Source organism: Hordeum vulgare, chromosome 5H (genome assembly GCF_904849725.1).
Source record: "Hordeum vulgare subsp. vulgare chromosome 5H, MorexV3_pseudomolecules_assembly, whole genome shotgun sequence".
Lineage (NCBI taxonomy): Eukaryota > Viridiplantae > Streptophyta > Magnoliopsida > Poales > Poaceae > Hordeum > Hordeum vulgare.
The window spans coordinates 520826504-520851691 of record NC_058522.1 but is presented as its reverse complement, the minus strand read 5'-3'; the positions used below and the strand labels follow the sequence as shown (position 1 = coordinate 520851691).

Here is a 25188-nt window from a genome sequence, read left to right as displayed (position 1 = left end):
TTTTGTCCGCCTGCCGACCATTCCCGACCCAATTTTGAGCCTGATTTGCGTCGACGCGGACACGAAGCGGACGCGCGCGACACGCGCCTACTTCCCTCCGTGGCCCGCAAGTCGGTGACAAAGCGGCCACTTTTTCCCTCCATTTCCCCCAAACTCTCCCGCTCGCTCCCGCGCCCGCTCCCACCGCCATGGACGACGACTTCGAGGCCGCTGCCGCCATCGCCTCAATGGCCACGTCTGTCACTGCCGTCGAAGCCAGAGGCAAGGCCCGCGCCCCCCGCAAGGTCGGGGCACCGCCCAAGAAAAAGAAGGAGTTCACGCCCGAGGAGCGGGCCTTGGAGTCGGCCAAGAGGAAGGGTCGGAAGCATGCGCAGGATGCAAGGGGCGAGGCAGCTGCCGCCGCCGCCTTCGCCATCGTCGCGCAACAGGAAGACACTAATGCCTGGGTTAAGGCAGCAACGATGGAGGCCTTGTTGTAACTAGGGGTAAACCCTAGCCAGCACGGGCTTGTCAATATCGCCGTTGCCGCAGTTGCGGCCAGCACGAGCTCGTCAGCATATCCTCGGATGGTGCTGCCAGAGTCGCTGCGCGCGTCTTGCGCGCATCCGATTCCCGGCTTCCACGTCTACCCGCAAGGCAACCTCTTCTCCGGGGAATGCTCGCTAGAGGTGAGCATGGTTGCTCCTTCCATGCCCGCGCCGGTGACCATCGACCTCAACGCCGCACCGGTGGCAGGCGGGTCATCGTCCGGAGGCATGAGGAGACGCCAACGCGAGATGCCAACCGACATGCTCACCGACGCCCAAGATTTGTTCGACGGTATGCCGGTGGCCGTCGACGATGACACGGCCAACCATTTCCTCGAGAACATGATCTTCAAAGGTGCGTCGGTGGCTGGTGCGTACAACAAGGCCGAGCGTCGTTCATGCAAGCCACAAATGATCCACATGACGCTTTCATGCAAGATCAGATCGGCCTAGACGGCTTCCCGCTCGATCATGAGTTCCCGGAGGACTACGGCCCTGAGGAGGTGGACGATGACATGGACATCGATGGGGGGCCTTTGTTCGAGGATGAGCTCGCCAACCAAACTGATGTCGGGGCGAAGCCAAAACACAAGAGCAAGCGAACGAAGGCATACATGCCGGTCGAGGACAAGCTCCTTTGTGAGTATTGGAGGGACATTGCGCAAGACCCAAAGATCGGCGCCGAACGAAAGTGGTCAGCCTTATGGACTCGTGTTCATCTTGAGTTTCATGAGCGCAAGAAGTCTCCCCCGTACCAAATGCAAAGCAAGCATGGATGGATGTCACTTTCAAAGCATTGGAGGGTAATTCAAAAAGAGTGCAACAAGTCTTGTGCCACCTATGAGAGCATCAAGGCACGCCACGTGAGCGACCTCGGCATGCAAGACATGGTATGCTTTTGGTGCCACGCTTTTTTCCCGTGGATTGCTTGTCCATTTGCTCACATATGCTTGCTTGGTTTCAGTTGTAGGTGTTTCAAGCTTTGGAGGCATTCAAGGTTCAGCACGACGGCAAAGCCTTCCATCTCGCCCATTGTTGGACTATCATCAACGGGGAGGAGAAGTTCAAGGCGCAATATGTCGCCCTCTTGGCGCATGGGGGGAAAGAAGTTGTGCAGGACCATGGTGACGGCGAGAAGGCCCGACCGCGGGGGAAGACCAACTCGAAGGAGGATAGGCGGGACGCAGCGTCGATCGCCTTGCTTGAAAAGGTGGAGGGCATGATAATCAAGAAGGACTTGAGGGAGGAGAAGCGCCGGCAAGAAAAGGAAGAGCAAATGCACGCCTTCATGGAAATCCAAAGGAGGAGGCTCGAGATGGACGCGAAGAGGCAAGCCAAGATGCTTGAGTTGGAGGAGGCGAAGAAAGCCAAGATGCTCGAGATCGAGACTACCAATGCCAGGATCAAGGCGAAAGAAGTGGCCCTCACAAGCATGAAGACGGGCGCAGAGATCACGAAGGTTGATCTGAATACCGTGTCGCCAAGGAAGAGGCTATGGCTCAAGAAGATGGAGGCCGAAATGCTCAAGTTCGACCAGCTGTGATCTGCGACGGAGATCACGGAACCTTTTTTGTATGCCGGCAAGTGTGCTGGCCTAACCACGGGCCGACATAGCGTGGTCGAATTTGTTAAAACTAATTATGTAATTAGGGGAAAATCTCCCCTTGACCAACCGTCAAGCGGTTCCTCCCGCAACGACGGTTCTCTCTCTTTCCTCTCCTGGAACCGACACATCCCTTCGATGATCGTGTCTCCTCCCGTTGTATAAAATGGTAGATCCCTGTCATCATTATATCAAGAATCTCATTTTCTTCAAACACGTTATCAGCACTTGCCGAAACAGAAAGAAGAAAGCGAAAGAGAACTTGCCGCCGGTAAGATGCCAGGCCTCGTTGCCTTCTTCCTTCGCCTCATCCGCAAGAACGGTCGCCGCTACCGTCGCCGCCACGGAGTAGGGGGACTCCGGCGCTTCCGCCGGAGGATGCAGGCCATCCGCCGCTTCGGCCGCGATGCTGCTAGAGGCGGTGGGATGGGTGCGCGTGGACGCGGTCGCCGCGCCACCGGATGCGCCCACCGCGGCACTCCTCGCGCCCGTGGCACTATGCCGATGGGGCTCGACCCCTGGCTGGTGACCGGCCCGAGCGCCCCCACGGTGCACGGGGCTGCCGCCGCGCCTGCCCCGCCTCCACCACCTCCTTCACCGACGGCTTGGATGGCGCCGCCGACGCCCACGCCGGCCGCTGAGACCGCCAGCCCGAGCCGTGGCCCTCCTGGCTACGTGCCCGTCCCAATGCGTGCCTTCGCGGACGAGGAGGCCGCGCTCGGCTTTGTCTCTGCGCCCACCGGCGCCTCCGGCATCATCCACCTCGGTGTAGGGATGGAAGGTGCCGACGCCTCAACCCCGCCACCGCAGGACATGGTCGCGGGCTCGAACGGCATCGTGGAGCGACGCTTCGGCCACCTCTTCGGGCGTGCCGTGGCCGGCCTCGACCGCCGTCCTGGTCGCCGCCCCGGCTCATGGGCTCCGGCGAGCCTTGGTCTCGCCGCCGCCCCGCCTCAGGCTGGTCGCCGAGCTCCTGCTGTTGTGGTCGCCGTCTCTTCGGAGGAGGAGGCCACTTCATCTGCGGCAGGCCGGTGAAGCCGTGCAGGCGCTGGGAGATGCAGCGGTTTGGGGTCCGTCGGCCGCGCTGTGCAGGAGGTGGAGATCGAGCGGTGGTGTGGTTCTGGTCGCTGCCAGGCTGCCTTATCCTCTCGATCCCTCTCCCTCTCCCTCTCTTATCTCGTGATGGTGATGCGTTATGCTGGCTACAGCCAAGGCCCCACGGCTGGGCTGGTTTCACGTGGAGCAAAGCCAAGCCGTATTGGCTGGGTTGCCTCAGGCTAGCCCTTGTGGCCGTGTGTGTGTGTTTTTTTTCTTTCTTTTTCTTACTTTTCTGTTTAGTACTAGTTAGTATTAGTACTAGTTTGTGTACTAATGTAGCTTTAGGCCAAGTATTGTTTAGTACTTAGTTTGACAACTACTTACGTTTTAGTCATGTTTTAGATTTATTCTATGTTAGGACTTATGTAATTATTAGTAGGTATATTGGATTGCATATAAATAAAGTACCGGATTTCATCTGGGAAAAATGACATGTTCCATGTGTTTACCACATTTTCTCGAACATGTTTTTGCGATTGAGATCCGCTTCTCTCGCGTGTCAAACTTGCAAAAAATTTAATATTTCTCCCTCGTCTTATTTGGAACACAAGGTAATGAGTTGTGATCTACTGCACATGTGCAGACTATCCTCTCTTACTGTGAGGTCTACGCTTTGTCAATCTCGACAAACGATTACCTTCAACGTGTATTCCTTATATCTAAATTGTAGCATACACAAGGTAATGGCCATGCAGCCTATTACTGTGAGATCTAAGTGATCTTCAATGTGTTATGTTCACACAATTGAGGTTGAGAAAATTTTCAAGTTTTTACACTTGACTATCAAATTTTTGCATTCTTATTACACAACCATGAGGGTTTTTAATTTACCACCCGTAAATTAATTATCTCTGGTTCTCCATGTAGGCAAAGATGACTGCCAAAGAATTTGAGGAGCTTGCCCTCAATGGCCACAATTACCCTACATGGGCCATGGACATCAAGATCAGTCTTGCGTCCCGTGGGATTGCGCGTGCAATCCAGCCCCCGAAGACTCCTCTCCCGGCTGGAGCCACGCCACTGACAGAACAGCAGAATTATGTTGCCTTATACATCATAAGGCACCATATTCATCCAGATCTCAAGTCTGAGTATTTACAGGAAGAATCTCCTAGTACTCTGTTTCTGGCCCTCAAAACGAGGTATGGACAGCAGAAGGCAGTGGTCCTGCCTGAAGCACTCCATGATTGGACTCATCTCCGCCTTCAGGATTTTAAGTCCATTGGTGAGTACAATCATGCTGTTCATAAGATATGTTCCAAACTGCGCTTTTGTGAGAAGGAACCTACTCAGGGGGAGATGATAGAGAAAACTTTATCTACTATGCTCCCTTCTGATAGGATCCTCCAACAGCAATACCGTGCTTGCAACTACATTGTCTATTCCGAGCTTATTCGCATGTTACTTCAGGCTGAAAAGCATGATGAGCTACTCGCTAAGAATGGCTCTCAGCGCCCAGTTGGGGCACAACCTTTACCTGAAGTTCATCTGAATGTCGCGAATAGACAGAAGTTTAATGGTACCTTTCGAGGTAAACATTCCAATTCTGAGCACAAGCACAAGCGCAATGGGAATAGAAAATTCAGAAACATGGGCAAGGGCAAAGGTACTGCAAAGCCAAAGTTCGATAAAACTAAACTTTGCAACAAGTGTGGATGCTACTCGCATTCTAGTGAAAAGTGCTCAATGCCCACGCATCTGGTCATGCTGTACCAGCAATCTCAGGGACTCAAAGCACCTCAAGGGAAAAGGCTTGAAGCTAACTTCAACCTACATCCACATAGCGCAAATGGAGCTGGCGATTCACAGGATATTCCTCCTGGACCAAGCAACGCCAAGATTCCTTATCCTCTTGAGGACCCTGCTGAAACGGAGGCCATGTTACTTGAGTACACCTCAAATGATGTGTTTGGTGACTTTGACTAGTCCCTCGACCTCCTTAGTGATCCATTTAACTATGTCCATTTGTGATGATTGTAATAAGAACATAAGTTTGTTGTTGTCTTTATATTGTATTGTATCAGCACATTTGATATAATAAAAATTGTATTCTATGTATTAACATAAGGTTTTCTTATTGAAAATTCTTTCATTTTTATATAGTTTTTCTACGGGGACAATCCGATGGAAGAGGAATTATGCCTTGTGGACAGTGGTACCACAAACTCCATACCGAGGGAGATAAAATATTTCCAAACTCTGAAAAAGATGAATGGAGATATTCTAACTATCGCTGGACGCGATACAGTGATTGTTGGTACTGGACGTGCCATATTCACACTCCCAAGTGGTACACAAGTGACGATAGAGGATGCTTTATTGTATCCTGACTCATCACGTACCCTGATCAGTTATCGAGATATCCGTAAGAATGGTTTTCATATTGAAACCCATGAAGACAACAAAGAGGAGTATTTACTCTTTACTAAAGATCACGGATATGGCAAAAAGGTTCATGAGAAAATTCCTTCTCTATCGTCTGGTTTGTACTATACGTACATCAAACCCGTGGAACATGTTGCATACAAAGTAATTTTTCAGAATGATGACGCATTCCAAACCTGGCATGATCGCCTGGGCCATCCCGGAATCGGGATGATGAGAAAAATTACTAGCAATTCCATTGGTCATAATTTGCTTGAGTCAAAATTTCCTCAATCTTCTGATTTTGTGTGCACATCTTGTGCCACGGGAAAGCTAATTTTGAGGCCCTCGCACCTCAAAATACAAGCTGAACCACTTCAATTCCTTGAACGTATTCAAGGAGACATTTGTGGTACCATTCAGCCATTATCTGGACCTTTTCGGTATTTCATGGTTCTGATTGACGCATCTACACGATGGTCACATGTGTACCTTCTATCCACACGAAACCATGCATTTGCCAAGATAATGAGGCAAGTCATTAAGTTGCAAGCCCATTATCCTGAAAGTCGAATTAAGACAATTCGAATGGACAACGCTGCAGAATTCTCCTCACGTGCCTTCAATGATTATTGCATGGCTTTGGGGATTGAAGTTCAGCACTCTGTTCCATATGTCCATACACAAAATGGTTTGGCTGAAGCATTGATTAAGAGGATTAAACTCATTGCAAGACCTTTGTTGATGAATTGCAACTTGCCAACCTCTTGTTGGGGTCATGCAGTTTTACACGCTGCTGACGATACAATTGAGGCCAACTGCATATCACAGTTCTTCCCCTCTGGAATTGGTACGTGGAAATCCTCCTAGCATTTCCCATCTGCGTAAGTTCGGATGTGCTGCGTACATCCCAATCTCACCACCACAGCGGACATCTATGGGCCCACACAGAAAGTTGGGGATCTATGTGGGGTACAAATCACCGTCGATTATCAAGTACCTGGAACCCCTAACTGGGGATCTGTTCACAGCCCGTCACGCTGATTGCATATTTAATGAGGAACATTTTCCGGCATTAGGGGGAGATTTCAAGTACCAGAAAGAATGCCCGGAAATCGATTGGAATGCTCATGCCATTTCATCCTATGATCCACGTACCCATGAGACCGAACTTCAAGTTCGGAAGATCATTAATTTGCAACATCTTGCAAATAATCTGCCACATTCATTTACTGATATGAAAGGTGTTACAAAATCCTTAAATCCGGCCAGAAACGCGCCAGAAAGAGTGGAGGTACCAATAAAAACCACTCAACTCCCTGTTCCTAAAAAGATGGGGAGTAGTATGGCTTCTGACCTGGAGCTAGCTTCTAGCAAGCAGCAAAGGAAATCGAGGAGAAAATCCTCGGAGTCAGTAAATGCAGGTCAACTCAACGTTGACAAACACCTGATGGGTAGTTCACACCCAGTGGAAGGACAACCTTCACAACCCAGCTCCAGTGTGCACAAACTGGCTGGAACATCGGAACACCCAGACTCAATCGTATTGGGAAATCACGAAGAGTCTCTAGGGGTGCAAGAAATTTCCATCAACTATGTTGATTCTGGAGAATCATTTGACCGCAAGACTACGACTGTCGACATATATTTTGCTGAAAAGATTGCAGATACCCTTCTCACTGATCATGATCCAAGGTCTATCGTCGAGTGCCAAAGGCGCTCCGACTGGCCTAAATGGAAGGATGCAATCCAAGCAGAAATTGCCTCGCTTAACAAAAGGAAGGTATTCACTGAAGCAATACCTACACCTCCCAATGTTTTCCCTGTGGGATTCAAATGGGTTTTTCTCCGGAAACGGAATGAGAACAATGAGGTGGTGAGATATAAAGCAAGGCTCGTAGCACAAGGTTTTACGCAGAAACCCGGCATTGATTTCAATGAAACATACTCTCCAGTAATGAGTGGAACAACTTTCCGATATCTTATATCTATGGCAGTACAAAATCGTCTATCCATGCAGTTGATGGACGTCGTGACCGCATATCTTTACGGGTCACTAGATTCGGACATACATATGAAGGTTCCTGACGGAATCTCCGTCCCGAATAACAATGCAAAATGCAACATGTATTGTGTAAAGCTGAATAAGTCATTGTATGGCTTAAAACAGTCGGGCCGGATGTGGTACAACCGACTAAGTGAGTTCCTTCTTCAGAAAGGTTACTCCAATAGTGATGATTGCCCATGTGTCTTCATCAAGAAGTCCTCTACAGGATTTTGCATCATTTATGTGTATGTTGATGATCTCAACATCATTGGCAGTGCATCAGACATTGATGAAGCACGCAATCACCTAAAGATGGAATTTGAGATGAAGGATTTGGGTAAAACCAAATTTTGCTTAGGTATTCAACTTGAGCACCTTCCCTCAGGAATCATGGTACACCAAGCTGTCTATATCCAGAAAATATTGGAGAAATTCAGTATGGACAAATCCTATCCATCTAAAACTCCTATGGTGGTTCGATCTCTAGACGTAGAGAAAGACCCGTTCAGACCGAGGGATGATGGAGAAGAGGTGTTGGGACCTGAAGTTCCATATCTCAGTGCAGTTGGAGCGCTTATGTATCTTGCAAATTGCACAAGACCTGATATTGCATTTGCAGTGAATCTACTTGCTAGACACAGCGCAGCTCCCACCAAACGACATTGGTCTGGAGTAAAGAATATCTTTCGATATCTCCAAGGCACAAAGGATCTTGGCCTATTTTTCCAGTTCCAGCAAAATCCGGACTCTGATATGATTGGATATGCAGATGACGGTTATTTGTCTGATCCCCATAATGCCAGATCTCAGACCGGTTTTGTGTTCCTACATGGTGGTACAACTATATCATGGAAGTCTTCCAAACAGACTCTAGTGGCTACATCTACCAATCATTCTGAAATAATTTCATTATTTGAAGCGTTATGTGAATGTGTATGGCTTCGCAGAATGATAAACCACATACAGCAGTCATGTGGAATTGGTTCTATTGAATCACCCACCATTATCTATGAGGATAATGCGGCATGTGTTGCACAGATGCGGACAGGATATATCAAGAGCAATATCACTAAGCATATTTCTCCTAAATGGTTTTTCCCCCCACAATCTTCAGAAAAGCGAGGAAATAAGCATTCTGCAAGTCAAATCATGTGACAACCTTGCTGATTTGTTTACTAAGTCTCTACCAAACTCAACATTCCAGAAATATGTTCACGGAATTGGTATGCGACGACTTAGAGACTTGCAGGCAACAGGGGGAGTTTCTCCTTGAGATATCCTTGTTCAAATAACATCACATTATGCTATCTCTTTGTGAGTTTACATTTCAGGTTCTCATCAAAGTCTTTATGAAGAACTTTTGAAGAAGAGTTTTTGAGATGATAAAGCTTCTCGGACAATCATGAAGATAACTCCACATGGTCAAGTGTAGATTAGGGGGAGTGTTAAAACTAATTATGTAATTAGGGGAAAATCTCCCCTTGACCAACCATCAAGCGGTTCCTCCCGCAACGACGGTTCTCTCTCTTTCCTCTCCTGGAACCGACACATCCCTTGGATGATCGCGTCTCCTCCCGTTGTATAAAATGGCAGATCTCTGTCATCATTGTATCAAGAATCTCATTTTCTTCAAACAGAATTTAGCATGGTGGCATGTATGCCAACCGCTGGCAAATGTGCCAGCATGAACTGCATGGTGGTTTAATATAGGCTGGCAATGTATGTCGACCGCTGGCATAGTGCCGGCGTGAACTCTTGGGCGTTGACATGTTGGCATGTTTTATCTAAATGCCCGAACATAAAATGTGTCGTGTTGGCATGTTTTATCTAAATGCCCGGACATAAAATGTGTCGCCAGCGTTGGACGCTTGGCCAACCAAAAAAGAAAAGCGGGTGGACACGGGGCAGGCGACCGACCCAAACGGATAAAAAACAGACAAAAACACCGTCCGTTTGGGTCAACCGGCGGCGCTGAAGCATGCCCTTACTGTTGAGATGATCCACAATTAACCATGCAAAAAATCTTAATTTTAAGTGTGCAGCTAGATCTCCAAATCTAATTCAAAAAGGGATTGGAAAGAAATAGGCTCATGAACAAGTAAATAATAATTCATGGAGAATAAACCCCATCATGAGATCTCCATCTCCAAGTACCCTAGTTTTCCTGACCAAAGAGATGCTCAATGAACAATAGCTGCAAAGTCTGAAACTAAGATACGGATTTCAGGAATATGTTGGGCTACCAAGAGAAAAGTAGTATACTGTGAGAACAGCATTCAGCGCAGCTAAGACCATAGAATGAACTTTATAGATCATCCCCATAATCGAAAGACTTTGTGTACTTCAGAACGAGAAAAAAAGAACCAGAGAAATCAGAGTACAAAGGACTTAGTAAATGGTATTTCATACACATCCAAAACAACGAAGTGACACCCCTTTTGCCTCCAATAAATCAAATCACGACTCCCATTCAACGGCCAAAACTTCAAACACAAAAATTGTACACATCAGCGGCAGGCTGAAATTACAGTGGGCATGCCGGGACAAAAGTAGCAGGCAGAGCTATTATACACGACTAGAGCAGGATCCAGTCCCTGTGGCAACTCAACAACACCTTTGCAAAATGAGAACCCTAGACCCCCACCCCCAAAAGGGAACAGAAAGAATACCTAGTACAATAACACTATTTCCTTTTTGCCATTCCAATTGGAAGCAAAAAATAAACACATACAACCCCATTATATCCACCGGCAAGCTGAGTATATACAAGTGAAGCCTCAGCGGATCTTCAGAGAATCTCTGAGTTGATATGCCATACTTCTCATGCTAGGGAAACGGCTTGGAGAGCTCATACTTAGCGCTGTCCTAGATGAAGTTACATTCCTCATCTTTGTAGTGACTTCCACTTTCTTGTAGACGATTCTATTTTGGCATGGCTGTGGGCTAAACGCCAGTCTCTCGAACATAAATCATTTTCATGTGCAGAGAAGGGGCAAGATTCCGCTGAGTAAGACTTCAGATGGATCATATCAACCAATGTCTGATGAAAGCTACTATATCCACGCAAGAGCACCTCGATCATTTGCCGCTGCTTGGGGACGCCCCCTGGTTGGAGTTGCTGGCCTGTTTGCATTCAGCTCCTGAATGCCATTTAACATAGTCAGCACATGGGCCAAAACAATATGGCTAGTTATAATAAAGAAATGCCTTTCCAACAAAATAGTATTTTACCTGCATCCATGTATCTTCAATCTGATCTGGTGAGGTCTCAGGTGATGTGATTGCAGGAGGCAAAGGATGTATTAGTTTTGGAACAACGACAAGATCTCTACCCAAAACTAAGATTGCACCAGCATTGTTTGCAGTACCTGTGTGTGTACCATGCAAATCTATCACAAACTGAGCCAAGAGAATAAGACTAAATATTGTTAAATCATATTTCTCACCGCAATAATTTGTTGCTGAGAAAAGAGTGATCAGGTGGCCTTGAGCAAAGCGCTCAAAGCCATCCATCACGCACTCATGCGCTCGTACAATTAACTGAAGGTCATTGTTGTTGCAGAACTCCATAACACGATCAGGCTGTGTGAACAACACGTGTTAGCTTCAGAAATCGAAGGGGACAAAGGAAAGGGAAGATGAATTCATCAATATAGGGAATAGGGAGTACTAACCCCAAATGTAACAAGACCAGGCCCCCGAGCATTTGGTCTTAACCCCTCAACGCTATCATTTTCTGTTGGATCAGACCTGTACGCATCAAGCAAGATCATGGATCAACAAAACACCCCAGCAAAGAGTAAATATAAGTGTGAGTTGTTGTAATGCTGACCATAGAAGATCCATGAGGACAACCGAGCCTGCTTCCATAGTAATTGGTCTTTGAAGATTCTCGATCTGCTCTACATGGTTGATTGAGCGACCGATGCCACCATGCATACAGATAATTTTCTTTTCTATGAGTGCAGCCAAAGGAAGCCAGTTAAATAACCTATTCATACGATGCCATGTCCAGATGCCATCTCTCTCGCCCTATATTTTTAACAAAGAATACCCGTGTTAAAAAAGATGAAAGGTGATATTGAACGAAATACATACAGTATACAAAGAAAAGGTTACCATTCGCTCTATACACTCTATTCGAAAGCCAAATAAAGCGTTAATGTCAGCAGCCTCATGATTTCCACGAATTAAATGTACGTTTTGCGGATATTCAACCTGAAATGTACAATTATTCAGATATTTCTATTTACAAAAATACTCCCTCCATTCGGAAATAATGAACTAAAACAGCGTCACGTATTTCCGAACGGAGGGAGTAGCATAGAAGAAACAAGTCTAAAATCACATGCAATAAGGTGCCGGTTACTACCTTCAAAGCAAGAAGAAGGGACATAGTTTCTAAACTGTGCTGCCCACGATCCACATAATCACCCAAGAAGAGATAATCAATGTACCTACAGGTTAAGACAAGACAATAAGCGAGCTGAAGATGACTAAAGTACCCCCTCTAAACTACATGTCCAACACACTTAGGGACAATGATATTTGTTACAGACAGAGCCACAGCAAACAAAACTAATTCTGGATCGGGGTAAAAATTCAACGGATGAAGTATCTAGAGATTAGTATACTGACGAAATATATTAGATATGGTATTTCCCCCAACAAAAAGATATGGCATCAAAATTTCTCATGCAGTTTCAGCATATCAAAAGGCACCATAACTACTGGCAAAAAAAAAATGAGAAGTGACATCTTTATCACTCAAAAGCAAGAACTTACGCGATGTCTCCAGCCGTTGAAGGAGAACCATACTCATCAAACAATCGCATAAGGTCACCAAATTGACCATGTAAATCACCAAATATTTTAATCGGAGCTTTAAGTTGCAAAACACTTGGTTCACTTGAAAATATTCTCTCGGCACTGTCACACAGATCTGCAATCTCATTGCAGTCCAAGAAGAACTGCCTTCGCACTGGAGGCTTCCAGCCGCGAGGTTTCAACAGAGCTGCGATCACCTGGATATGTATAGCAGCAGACAGAACAAAAAGTGAATATACAGATGACAGCAAGAACAGTAAGTATCACAGCCAATGCCCATAATGAGAATTGATACTTCTACATCACTAAGGCTCATTACCATAGCGAATAAGCTACCAGATATTTATTTATTTTTGTGCATAGATGCCTAGCTTTAGATTTAACACACATTAGTTTTGTTTCAATTGTGACCATATTTTGGATATGAACGGTACCTTTTTAGGAATACTATTAATGGACATCTGGCGGTCAAGCAACTTCCTTGCAGCAGTTGCATTCTCAGGGGTGCCATAGCTGACCCTTCTTCCTTCATTTTCAAACTGGTCAATTGAAAGCTGTCTGACCATGCCACCTAAGGCACCTCCAGTTTCTGCAGCCACTACCACCTGTAATAAGAAAAAAGAGCATGTCACCTGATGTAATGCAAAAACAGCTTTAGCTATGCAGCTAACAAGGTGAGGACTCCCAAATATATTAGTGCACTGGCATGATATAAAATAAACTGCCAAATAAACAAATGGACTACAAATGATACAACAAAATGCAACACATGGTCTATTCAGTACTCACAGCTCTATGGTGCAACCGAACACCAGGTGGAGGCGTCATGTTTGAAAGAGCAGTGTCTGGTTTGATGAGGCTTGAATGTTTGTTGCTTGATGAAGAATCTGGAGACTGCTCCTTGTCAGACAACTCTTCTGCCTCACCATTAACTTGCCTAGCCTTTACAGCAGCTAAAGTAGCACTAATTGCCTCTGCCTCTGCTGCTGATGCTTCAACTAAGTAATCAACACCTTTGCTTGATCTCCTGTGAAGTAATTAATTTCAAAACAAAAAAAATCACTGTAAAATAACAATAAGGAAACAGATGCCAACTTGCTACTGAAAGATCACAGAACACACTTATGAAACAAATGGAGTGTACCTCTGTCCCTGCAGCACGGCGTTCTCAGGGCTAATATCAGTATACATGTCCCCATTAAGAGGAGGAGCAACTGGTGTTCCAAGAACTACAGATCCATCTGGAGCTGATTCTGAAGCTGCCTGTTTAGTACGTTCATCACTGTAAGCATATCTTCCAGATGCCTTTCCAGCTTGTGTGTCAGTGGCTGCTGCACTTGCCGCTGCGTGATTAGCAGCAGTTGTCGTTTCTGCGGCAGCAAGATCTTCAGCCACAAGAAGATCATCTAGCAATACACCTACATTGGTAATCCCACATTGTTAGCAATAAAATAGGTAAAGGCGATAGCATTAAACTGTTTCTAAATATAAAACGGTTTGGCAGTTTAAATTGAACGACCAAAATGTCTTGTATTTAGGAACAGAGGGTGCACAAAATAATAGAAGTATAAAATGCGGTCAATTATTCTCAACAGGCAAATATAATACTTTATACAACTGAAACCATATAAATTATTGTACATATTAAAGTTTTTTTTTAGGGCTCAGACAAAGGAATAAGGAGTATGACAATGCTACTAATGTGAACTGCCAACAAAATTCACCTCAGACCCCAAAGAATATGTACGACAGACAGAATTAGTGGCCAGTCATTCCTAATGTACTCTCAGGACAGAACTAATGGACTAGTGGTGTATATCCCATTAAGGGAAAGCAAATGAGACAAAATGACATAGCAAGATGAATCAAAATGAATGACACCTTTTTGGACATTGCATACTGGGGACAACCAGTCCACGGCATCTATTAACCATACAATGAATTTGATAACTCACAGGGATGAACGATAATATTGTAAGTATCATTCACATAGAACATACAACCATCGTAGAAGTATCAAATGACTAAGATGTAAACAATATGCATTTGTAAGTTAAGCCATTGTCCATCATGGAGTACCACACGATGGACCTTTAGTAAGCTCATTCATGTCAGAGACCACTCATTTTATTTGATCTGGATGAATTGGAAATAGTATATCGCATTTCATCTAAGCAAAAACATAGGTCGTGAGGTTGCATGATCATAAATCAAATAGAAGTACAAAACAACTAGACTCTGAATGTGTGAAGTGATGGCACCAGCAAAGTCAAAGCTCAGCACACATGCACGAAATGTGATTTCGAGGTAAATGGATAGGTCTTGGTTGATTTGCGATATATCTCTGAATATGATGATCTACGAGATAGAGTTGGGGTAGCACCGATTGAGGAGAAGCTTGTCCAACATCGTCTTAGATGATTTGGGGATATTCAGCGCAAGACTCCAGAAGCTCCAGTGCATAGCGGACGGCTGAAGCGTGTTGATAGTGTCAAGAGAAGTCGAGGTAAACCGAACTTGACATGGGAGGAGTCCGTAAAGAGAGATCTGAAGAACTGGAGTATCACCAAAGAACTAACCATGGACAGGGGTGCGTGGACGCTTGATATCCATGTGCCAGAACCATGAGTTGGTTGCGAGATCTTATGGGTTTCACCTCTAGCCTACCCCAACTTGTTTGGGACTAAAGGCTTTGTTGTTGTTGTAATGGATGATAGTAAACAAGTTACCTAGCAAGTAGCGGAAGTGGGGCACTTGGGAGATTGGATTCATAGGACTGCATGAAAGAAAATGCATGTTTATGTGGACAGTTATCAGCTTACCTCCCCGTAGACCTCCATAAATGAATATTAAGTCACCAACAGCAGCTGCTGCGTGCCTGCACCGTCGTGTAAGTTCAACAGCAGCATCACCTCCTGCTGCATCCGCACTATATCTTCCTGTTCTGGGAGTTGTGACAACCGACTTCGTGTCGCACCAAACTCCAGCAGCAGTGTCCAGCACTGGAATCAGGTAGAATGGTACAAAGTTATACGAAATTTGCAGGAGCCTGCATCATAATTCTTAGTACATAGCCCAGGTAATCAACAATGCCTAGGCCCCTAACTTTGATGATGATATAACTTTAAATGACCAAAAATAAAGAAGCGCTAGGCTGCTAGGAGAAGAGGCACAAAATTGGCTCATATCAGCAGTCATGGGTAACAAGAGTGGACTACAATAATGTTTTGTTATTCAAACATCTTATAGAGATCGACATAAGTAGCAAGTGATGTTTTCAAGTACTTACAATTGTTCAGGTCTTTCTGACAAATGAATACTAAAAATCCACAAAAAGGATCTTAACATTTCAGATGTTAACATTCAAACAAACTAAAAGAGACTGTCTTTCTATAGACATTTCTGTCAATCATCAGCACAAACTATGAGCTTGGAATGCATGGTTCCATCCAGAGATTGTTGGACTGATATTGGGGAAAAACAGGTTTCAAAATTTCAAAACTGGAACCTGCAACACTTGAGGAGTCCTCTACCATCCGACCACCTCCAAGAGCACCTCCTGACACATGAAGACGTGCATTCACAAAAACCTAAAGACAAGAAGAAGTAGGCATTAGACAAACACCACACCGAATAACATTTTCATTTAGAAAAAAGAAGGGATAGGACTGAATGACATCTTACAGCTGCATGTTGGTATCTTGGTGATGGAGAGACACCAGGAGCAATTGCCCACTCCCAGCGCCCATCTCTATGTTTTGCAAGACCATATGCACTTGATAGTGGCTGACAGTTTAACAAGGAGGGTACATTATTAAGTATAGAATCTATATATTAACTAAGATCTATTCATCACTCATATGCACTTGATAGTAACTACGGTCTATATAGTTTGATATCTAATCATTAAAATAACAGAAATTAATAACCTATTATTAGAAACGCTCAAAACGTGCGATTATTTAGTTCCATGTTTCCATTTCGTTTAGTAAAATGAATTAAGCTCCAGCAAGAGGTTCAAACATACTACTACTTCCATTGTAAATAGATATAGTCCTAGAGAACTTGCAGCCCATCTATAACTTTCGTTATTTAGAATTCTATATATTTTGATTACTAAGATTGGTAAACCGAGAATAATATTTATTAGATTTTTCATTAAAAATCGTAATTCTGATACTATTTTAAATTTAATTATACATTCACATAAAAATAACTACCAAAATTGCATCAATTATGACCATCAGACCTTGTTTAAAATTTCATGTGCTACCTCCGTAAACAAATATAAGAGCATTTAGATCACTAAAGTAGTTATCTAAACGCTCTTATATTTCTTTACGGAGGGAGTATTTTGGAACAGTGGATTATATGATTATGCCCATATTGTTTTACTTACCACACTATTACCATCCCTCCCACCGCAGAGTAAAAGTAGACCATCAGACCGTGCACTAGCAGTGGCATACCTGAAGAACAATACCACAATGTACATTTAGTGAAAGAACATAAAAACTAGTTCCATTTCCAGTAATATAACATAAAAGAATATGACCTAAATGCAGAAGTTGGATCACAACAAACTGAATGGGCAATATGGTTGTTAACTTTGCCACATCATGCTACTCTGTGTCGTTACCATACAAAATAAATAGCACCAAATATCAAAGATGGCTTAATAATGGAGTAAAGTTGTACAAGATGGTAATTAAGAAGTAAGATAGGTTTATTGTCAGGAAAATTATAATGTGCCAAGCCACTGTCATCCATACATTATTTGTAGCTCACCAATGTACTTTACCACATCAAGCATTTTTCATTTCTGTTAGCCACACTTACATGCATGGCGGTGGTCCTTCACCTTCTGGTTCAAGTTTCCTCCATTCGTATGGCTTAGCGGCAGTATCAAGAGCCCATACATCCGCCAGAGGCCGCTTCCCTAAGCAAATGAAAATCACCCAAGTATCAACACCATTCAGGGTGGATTCAAATAGTAGAAATAGTTATCTAAATCTTCACAAATATTTAAGGAGCAATTGCCTACCATCATTTCCACCTATTGTCAACAAGAACCTCTGTCCAACCAAGGCCATCACATGTCCATATCGTGGACCTGGACCAGGTCCTTGAACCACCACTCTATAAAGCGTATAGCACCGTCAGAAGAGATAATGAAGAAATACAATTCTCAAATCAAATTAGTGAAGAATAATAATTACCTGTGCCATCGCGGTCTCTGTTGTGTAAGATCTAGAACATGAAGATCCTCCGCAGATAAACCAGCTGGGCCAATACCACCCTGGATGGCAAGAAATGATGAAAGAAAGATGAGATATTTAATGGTTTACCTCCATAAAGCTTTGTAAGCAATAAAGAAAAACCCTTACAAAATTCAGCCCATGTTTTAAACAATTATGCTACGCTGGTTACCTTGGTTAGATTTGCTTGGGAATAGTCAAGGGTCGTTGTTGTTTTAAACAGCAAAAACAGGTAATAGCAAACTAGTTATCTCGAAGAGTAATAAGGCACCAGTCTGGTCACTAGATTGATACGCCGCTAGTAAAAAAACATATACCTGAATGACAACCATGGTTCCAACCGCGGTTGCTACATGTGCAGCTCTTGGTGAAGGAGGCTCACCAAGTGGAGTAAGCCTGACAAAGTAGTATTGTGCTCAGATTAGCTGATTTACTGAGTTCTAAAAGCAGAATTATCATGGTACCCTAAAAGAGAAGAGTTGTGGAGACTTTACTTAAGTAGCAGCCCAAGTATGATATGTTGAAAACAAAAAAGAAGAAGAGCAGGAAACCATTTATGGAATACCCTACCTGCTCCACTTATTTGATAATACATCGTAACAGTGGACATCTGCTGTGGCACCGGCTAGACCTGCGACCAAGGAGACCGTTGAGATAGGAATAAAATCAGAATTGCTGGCCAGATAAGATCGTCTATTTTTTCACTGCAGAGAATGATTTTGACACTAGAGCAATTAAACTTGTATTTTAAGCTTCTTCCAAAAAGATTACACAAGTTGGTATTCAAAAGAGAAAGCCGCTAATTTCATGCCAGTGACAGGTCTTGAATAAGTTCCATTACGCTCCTATTTTGCTTACATAAAAAAAATGGTTCCTCCTGCTATCTTCATAGAATAGGCACAACTAGAGATAGCACACGATTGGGAACAGTAGAATGATCCTGTAAACCAACCAGCCAACTATATGATCCTATAGACATTTGGCAACTTTAGATGATAGAATTGAAAGAAAAATTGTCCGCGGGATAGGGGATTTTATTCATAAAGTTGTCTTACTACTCAATTTTACTGCTACCTGAAACGGCATTGAACGTTCTAGCCCAGGGAATCAATTTGGTATTAGGAACCAACCAGCAGCAACTATATTCAGCATTTGAGCTGAGTAAATCCAATTCATTAAAATAGCTTGAATTTAATTCATGAATAAAAGTCATATCGGAATTTCTGCATCTTTCGGCTTCCTAAACACACTCAGAATTAGCCCATTTTAGCCACAAAATAGCAATGATTCCTCGGGAAATGGCCTGAAGCCTGGGAATTCATTTTCATTTCAAACTGAAAAAAAAAATCCTCTAATAGACTGGCCCGGAACAACTCTGGCCACGAGATAACAGCAATCGACGGTGGAGACCATTAGAAATGACAGGGCATGTGGGATAAAAGGCATTACGGATCCCAGCGCTGCCAGCTGAGGAGGGAGGCGTTGCAGAGTTGCCCTCTAGCGCGGTCGCGCCGCCGAAGAGGATCAGCCGAGGCCCGACGTAGCCAGGCGAGCCCTCCTCCCCGACAGCCGGCACCGCGGTGAGCGTGTGGCCGCAGCGGCACCCGGGGCCGTCCTCCTTCTTGTCGATCACCGCGTTCACCGCCGTGTACCCCGGCGCGGGCCTCGGCCCCGATCCTGCAACCACGGCCGGCGAGGCCGGGGCCGTCGCGGGCGTACCGGGCGTCGACGGGGCGGACGAGGAGGAGGTCTCGCTCCCCGAGCCACGGCCGAGCGCGCCCGCGGCGGTGGTCGCGTCGGAGTCGGAGTCGGACTCCGTCGTCATGCGCGAGTCGACGTCCATGGCCTGCTAGGGTTGGTCGGCGGGGCCCGAGATCCCCCGCGCGCGCCGGCCCTAGGAGGCGCGCGCCACCGCGGCCAGAGCCGTGGAACCGGCCGGCGGAACCCTAGATTCCCCCGCCCGGCGCGCGGCGAGATTCGGGGGGCACCGCGCGATTTGTCGGGTCCCGCTTGTCCGGCCTGCCGCGACGCGATGCGATCGCGAGGGAGCGCGTGGGGAGGGAGGTGGAGGGTGGCGGTGGGGGAGAGGGCGCGCGCGCGCGGCCCGAGGCGCTGCCCCCGGGAGATTTGGGGCGACAGTGGGAATTCGGGAGGCCGGCCGGGCGGTGCGCGCGGCGCGGGCGTGGGGGTGGTGGGGGGGTGGGATGGAACGGGGAATTCGGGGTGTCCCTGGGGGGCCGGGTGCAACTCTGGAGGTGCTTTGGTTTTGGTTTTGGTTTTGGTTGGAGCGGAGGAGACGAACGGGGGGACGGAGACGGAGAGAGGCCAAGGACGGACGGACGATCGAGGTGGAGGTGGAGGTGGAGGAGAGACAAGGGAGGCTGTGTGGGGAACGGGACGGGACGACGGAGAAGGGATGGCAAAGCAAAATGGAGCATTTTGGTGCCACTCGGTGCGGTTTTCCCGTTCTGGCCCTCGTTCCTTCGGCTTTGCTTTGCTCGCTCTGCTTCTGGGTGCCGGCTGCCTGCCTGCACAGCGCCTTGCGTTGAGTGCGTCCACATCGTGGTATCCTTTTTAAGCATTTCTAACCGAATCCATTCCCTGTTTATACTACGTGGGACAGACCAGACACGCACGGACACAAAAGTGTTCGGCAATCGGCGTCTAGCCAGCCGTGTCCCTCAAAGGATGGCATCCTGTACAAGCCCGGATGGATGACCAGTCGCAAAATCTCGACCAGCCTTACTTGAAAAAAAAACTCTCACCAGCCTCGTCTCTCATATCGGTCTTATACGTCCGGACTGATTGGCATTCCTCATACCCAGTTCATATCTAAGGTGGATATAAACAGGCTCATATGCCCTCGACGCATCGGACTGACGTGCGGATCCCACGTAAACACCCGTCCAAGCCTAGCGGTCCGCCGTGCCGTCAGAGGGGTCAAATTCAACTATTTTAGTTGGATGGTACGAAGACGCCCAACCCTAGACATGGACCCATTTCCCTCCCCTCCATGCCACCACTTTCGTCCGTTCGCAGCTCGAAGCTCGCCTTCCGCTATAGCCATGGCCCCGCAGCAGATCGCCACCCTATAGCCATGGTCGTCAATGTATCGCCACTTTTGCAATGCTCACTCCAGAGTGTTGGTTAGAGCTCCTTGAGGAGATCTAGGCCCGGTGTGAAGCTTGGATCGCAGCTGGCCTGCATTCAGACTCTCTGGAGCATGGGGAGGAGAAGAGGACGCGGAGCAGTAGGCGCCGGTCGTGGAGCGGGGGGAGGAAGGCAAGGCAGATCCGACGCCTCCGGATGCAATGTTCGATATGGTCAATGCGATGGGTGAGTTTGAGGTCACCCAAGTGGAGGAGGAGGCGGAGGTGAAGGCAACTTTTCGCTACCTCCACAATGCACAGGCGGACAAACCCTTCACATACATGGAGTCACACGAGGAACCTGAGCTGCGGGAGGCAGCCATCCAACAGGATTCAAGTCCATCCGGCACTACCGACACATAGGTCATCTACATCTCCTACGATCAGTAGGAGTAGGTTAGTTTTATCTATTTAGCAGTACATAAATTTTATGTTGCATGTTCTAGTATGGATTTCAAGTATGAACTTTGAGGAATGCGGTTGCACGAGACGCAAAATGAGAGGTGATCGGGCACTCTCCGTGGACGCGTCCGGATGCATCTGAGGGAGTCCGAGATTAAGGGGTCCTTGGACCGTTGGTCTATCTCTATAGGCCGGACAGGTGGGCTGCTCTATTTAGCAGTACATAAATTTTATGTTGCATGTTCTAGTATGGATTTCAAGTATGAACTTTGAGGTATGCAGTTGCACGAGACGCAAAATGAGAGGTGATCGGGCACTCTCCGTGGACGCGTCCGGACGCATCTGAGGGAGTCCGGGACTAAGGGGTCCTTGGGCCGTTGGTCTATCTCTATAGGCCGGACAAGTGGGCTGCTTTGTGACTATTACTAAAGGGACGAACTATGAGACGACGTTGTGTTCGGCTAGGAAACCTCCAAAGCCTTGGTGTGTGCTCCAAGTCAAGATGCTCGAATCGGCATGCTTATCCCTTGATTATAACCGACCATATGTAACCCTAGGTACCCTTGGTGTCTGTATAAACCGGAGGGTTCTAGTTCGTAGGGGACAGAACCATCATCTAGGGTTTAGTTCATCTGGTCTCGTGGTAGATCGACTCTATAATTGTCATATACACATCAATATAATCAAACATCAAGTAGGGTTTTACCTCTATGAGAGGGTCTGAACCTGGGTAAGTACTATCCATGTGTTTTCCTGTTCCCCATTGATCCAAGATCCACAACTCGGGACCCCCTACCCGAGATCTGCCGATTTTGACACCAATATTGGTGCTTTCACTGAGAGTTTCGTTGTGGGGTCGCCAAAGGATTGAAGGCTCGCTTAGTCATCAACGATAGCATCCACACCCCAGATGCCTTCGTCCCCCGGCTAGTGATGACGAGATGATGTATATACTTCTCGATCCTCGTTGGTTACCCCAAGTGAAAGGTTGAGATGTTGTCAGCAGCAAGTTTTCCCTTACACGGAGACTGTAAGGTTTATCGAACCAGGAGGACTCCGAGGATCAACAAGTAGGTGTCTCCTACCCTGGCGCCAGCAGAAGACGTGGACCTGGACACACACAAATAACTTTGCTCCCAACGAATACAGAGAGGTTGTCAATCTCTCCGGCCTCATAGTTTGAAAAGGATCAAAACACAAGCGGGAAAAGTGATAGTGATTGCAACGGGAAATTAAATGAAAACATTAAATGATGGAGGTGTAAGAAATGATGGTGATATGGACCGGAGTCACATAATGTTCACTAGTGATGCATCTCTTCCAAAAAACGATAAACAACTATGCTTGGATGAACAGATTACAGCTCGACAATTGACAGAATTATGAATGCACGGCAATGCTAATTATGCTACTTGAAAGTTAGAGGCTCAATAGTAATGGGCAGTACTGTCACGCCCAGATGCGACCCTATCCTTAATTTGGCACGAAGGCCTCGTCAGGGATAGAAGCGCATCTCGTCGTGTCGCAAGAATGGATATCGTTACAAGTACATGTACTGAAAAGAAGAGATATATATACAGAGTTGGCTTACACTCGCCACAAGCTACATCAGAGTCACATCAGGACATTACAACGTCATCAAGAGTAAGAGCACGGGCACGATTTACAGAAGCCATCAAGTGCAAGGCAGTGCACCTGACATACGAAGCGTCCCCGAATCGTAGCAAGCTACAAGGACTCTTTAAGGCACAACGTGTACCGCTGTAAGTCGACCGTGAACAAACGAATCCACTAGATGTCGAACCCCAACCTAACATCATTCATTTGTTGGAAGAATGTCCTATAAGCAGCTACTTGAATTCCCACCTATGAATTCCCGAAATATCTGGTCATGCAATCTGGTACACGGATACAAGGAGTAATAATCAAACAACTCCTATACTAACTCGTCACCTGTATCACATCCGTCAACACACAACCAGAATCTCGGACCTTCATCTACAACAGACCCTCGTGATCACAACGATACAAAGTATGACAGTACTCCCGAACAATCTGCACCAGTACTGGGGACATCGGGGTTATCTCGCCACTACTAGTATTGAAGCAATTACGAACATCCTTCGTCCTGAGATACTAAGAAATTTGAATGATAACGATGTGCTCAAGAATCCCCTGGAGCTGAACTCCCGGAAGAAAATCAAGTCAGACAGGAGGCACCAAGACAGAACTCCGTCACATCGGCTCATATAGATCCCAAGAATATCCGCGTGATCCTAAAAATTTTTTTGAGTGCGAAGAGAAGTAGAGTAAATTATTACGTCAAGATTCCACACCGAAGCATAGAAGAGGAGAAAAAAGAATCCTACTCTCCGATATATAACTAAGACTCAAATAGTTTTTCACTAGACTCGACTCGGCCAAGTTCGATCAAACAAGGGGGCTCCTAGGTCGGTCCTTCCTCTGATACCAACTTGTCACGCGCAGATGCGACCCTATCCTCAATTTGGCACGAAGGCCTCGTCAGGGATAGAAGCGCATCTGATCGTGTCGCAAGAATGGATATCGTTACAAGTACATGTACTGAAAAGAAGAGATATATATACAGAGTTGGCTTACACTCGCCACAAGCTACATCAGAGTCACATCAGGACATTACAACGTCATCAAGAGTAAGAGCAGGGTCCGACTACGGACGAAAACAAACGAGAAAAATGAGAACGACGTCCATCCTTGCTATCCCATGCTGCCGGCCTGGAACCCATCCTAGATCGATGATGAAGAAGAAGAAGAGGCAACTCCAAATGAACAATCAAAGCGCTCGCGTCAAATAACCTTTACCTGTACCTGCAACTGGTGTTGTAGTAATCTGTGAGCCACAGGGGACTCAGCAATCTCATTTCCAAAGGTATCAAGACTAGCAAAGCTTAATGGGTAAGGTATGGTTAAGTGGTGAGGTTGCGGCAGCGACTAAGCATATATTTGGTGGCTAAACTTACGAGTACAAGAAATAAGAGGGGGAAGATCTACGCATAACGGACGCGAACTACTCGTGACCAAAAGAATGATCCTGAACACCTACCTACGTCAGACATAACCCCACCGTGTCCTCGATCGGAGAAGGAACTCACGAGAGAGACAGTCACGGTTACGCACACAGTTGGCAAGTTTTAATTAAGTTAACTTCAAGTTATCTAGAACCAGTGTTAAACAAAGTCTCCACGTTGCCACATAACCGCGGGCACGGCTTTCCGAAAGATTTAACCCTGCAGGGGTGCTCCAACTAGTCCATCACAAATTACCACAAGCCGCATAGAAATCCTCAATCACGAAGCTCGCGATCTCGTCGGATTCCCTAGTGCAAAACCTCAACTCTGAGATTACCCAAAGCATCACCGGAATCCATATGCACAAGATATCTCGTCAAAGGTAAAACTAATCCAGCAAGGCCGCCCGACGTGTCGACGATCCCGATAGGAGTCGCGTACCTCGTTCTCAGGACACGTCGGATGAGCTAGACGTCGGGATCGCTAAACCTCCGGGTGACTAGAGGGGCGCCGGACATCGCTCAGGTGGGGCCAACACTCATGAGGAGCACTGGCCCGGGGGTTGATTAAAATAGTCTGCGGGTGCCGGCGGGTCCCTATGCATTATTATTAGGTTATTAGGCAAATGTAGTACCAAAGTTGGGCCTTGCCAGACCAGCTTTAATCTAAATCGAATTATCAAGGGGATCCCCATAACAACCCCGATCGTGTTAGGACCGCTCATTTATGGAACATAACACCGGTAGCCGGTAACTAAAGGGGGCAAAGGTGGAACAAAACACCAGGCTAGAAAGGCCGAGCCTTCCACCTTTTACCAAGTATATAGGTGCATTAAATTAAATAGCATTAATATGGTGATATAACAA

The 25188-nt window shown here is 46.1% G+C and overlaps 1 protein-coding gene and 1 pseudogene across 1 annotated transcript; both read right to left on the bottom strand.

The window, feature by feature from the left end:
• Positions 1–2316: 2316 nt before the first annotated feature.
• On the bottom strand, positions 2317–2945 carry LOC123397119 (annotated as a pseudogene).
• Positions 2946–10087: 7142 nt separating this feature from the next.
• On the bottom strand, positions 10088–19816 carry LOC123452104 (serine/threonine-protein phosphatase BSL2 homolog). Its single transcript, XM_045128689.1, has 21 exons — positions 19174–19816; positions 18295–18355; positions 18042–18120; positions 17686–17765; positions 17511–17605; positions 17306–17405; positions 16866–16935; positions 16151–16252; positions 15975–16056; positions 15289–15468; positions 13611–13884; positions 13256–13493; positions 12901–13071; positions 12425–12663; positions 12012–12096; positions 11759–11857; positions 11472–11671; positions 11314–11389; positions 11086–11221; positions 10871–11007; positions 10088–10779 (listed from the first exon to the last, which is right to left on the bottom strand). Exons 1-21 carry the CDS (start codon positions 19565–19567, stop codon positions 10693–10695), a joined length of 2985 nt encoding a protein of 994 aa, XP_044984624.1. The 5' UTR covers positions 19568–19816; the 3' UTR covers positions 10088–10692.
• Positions 19817–25188: the final 5372 nt, after the last annotated feature.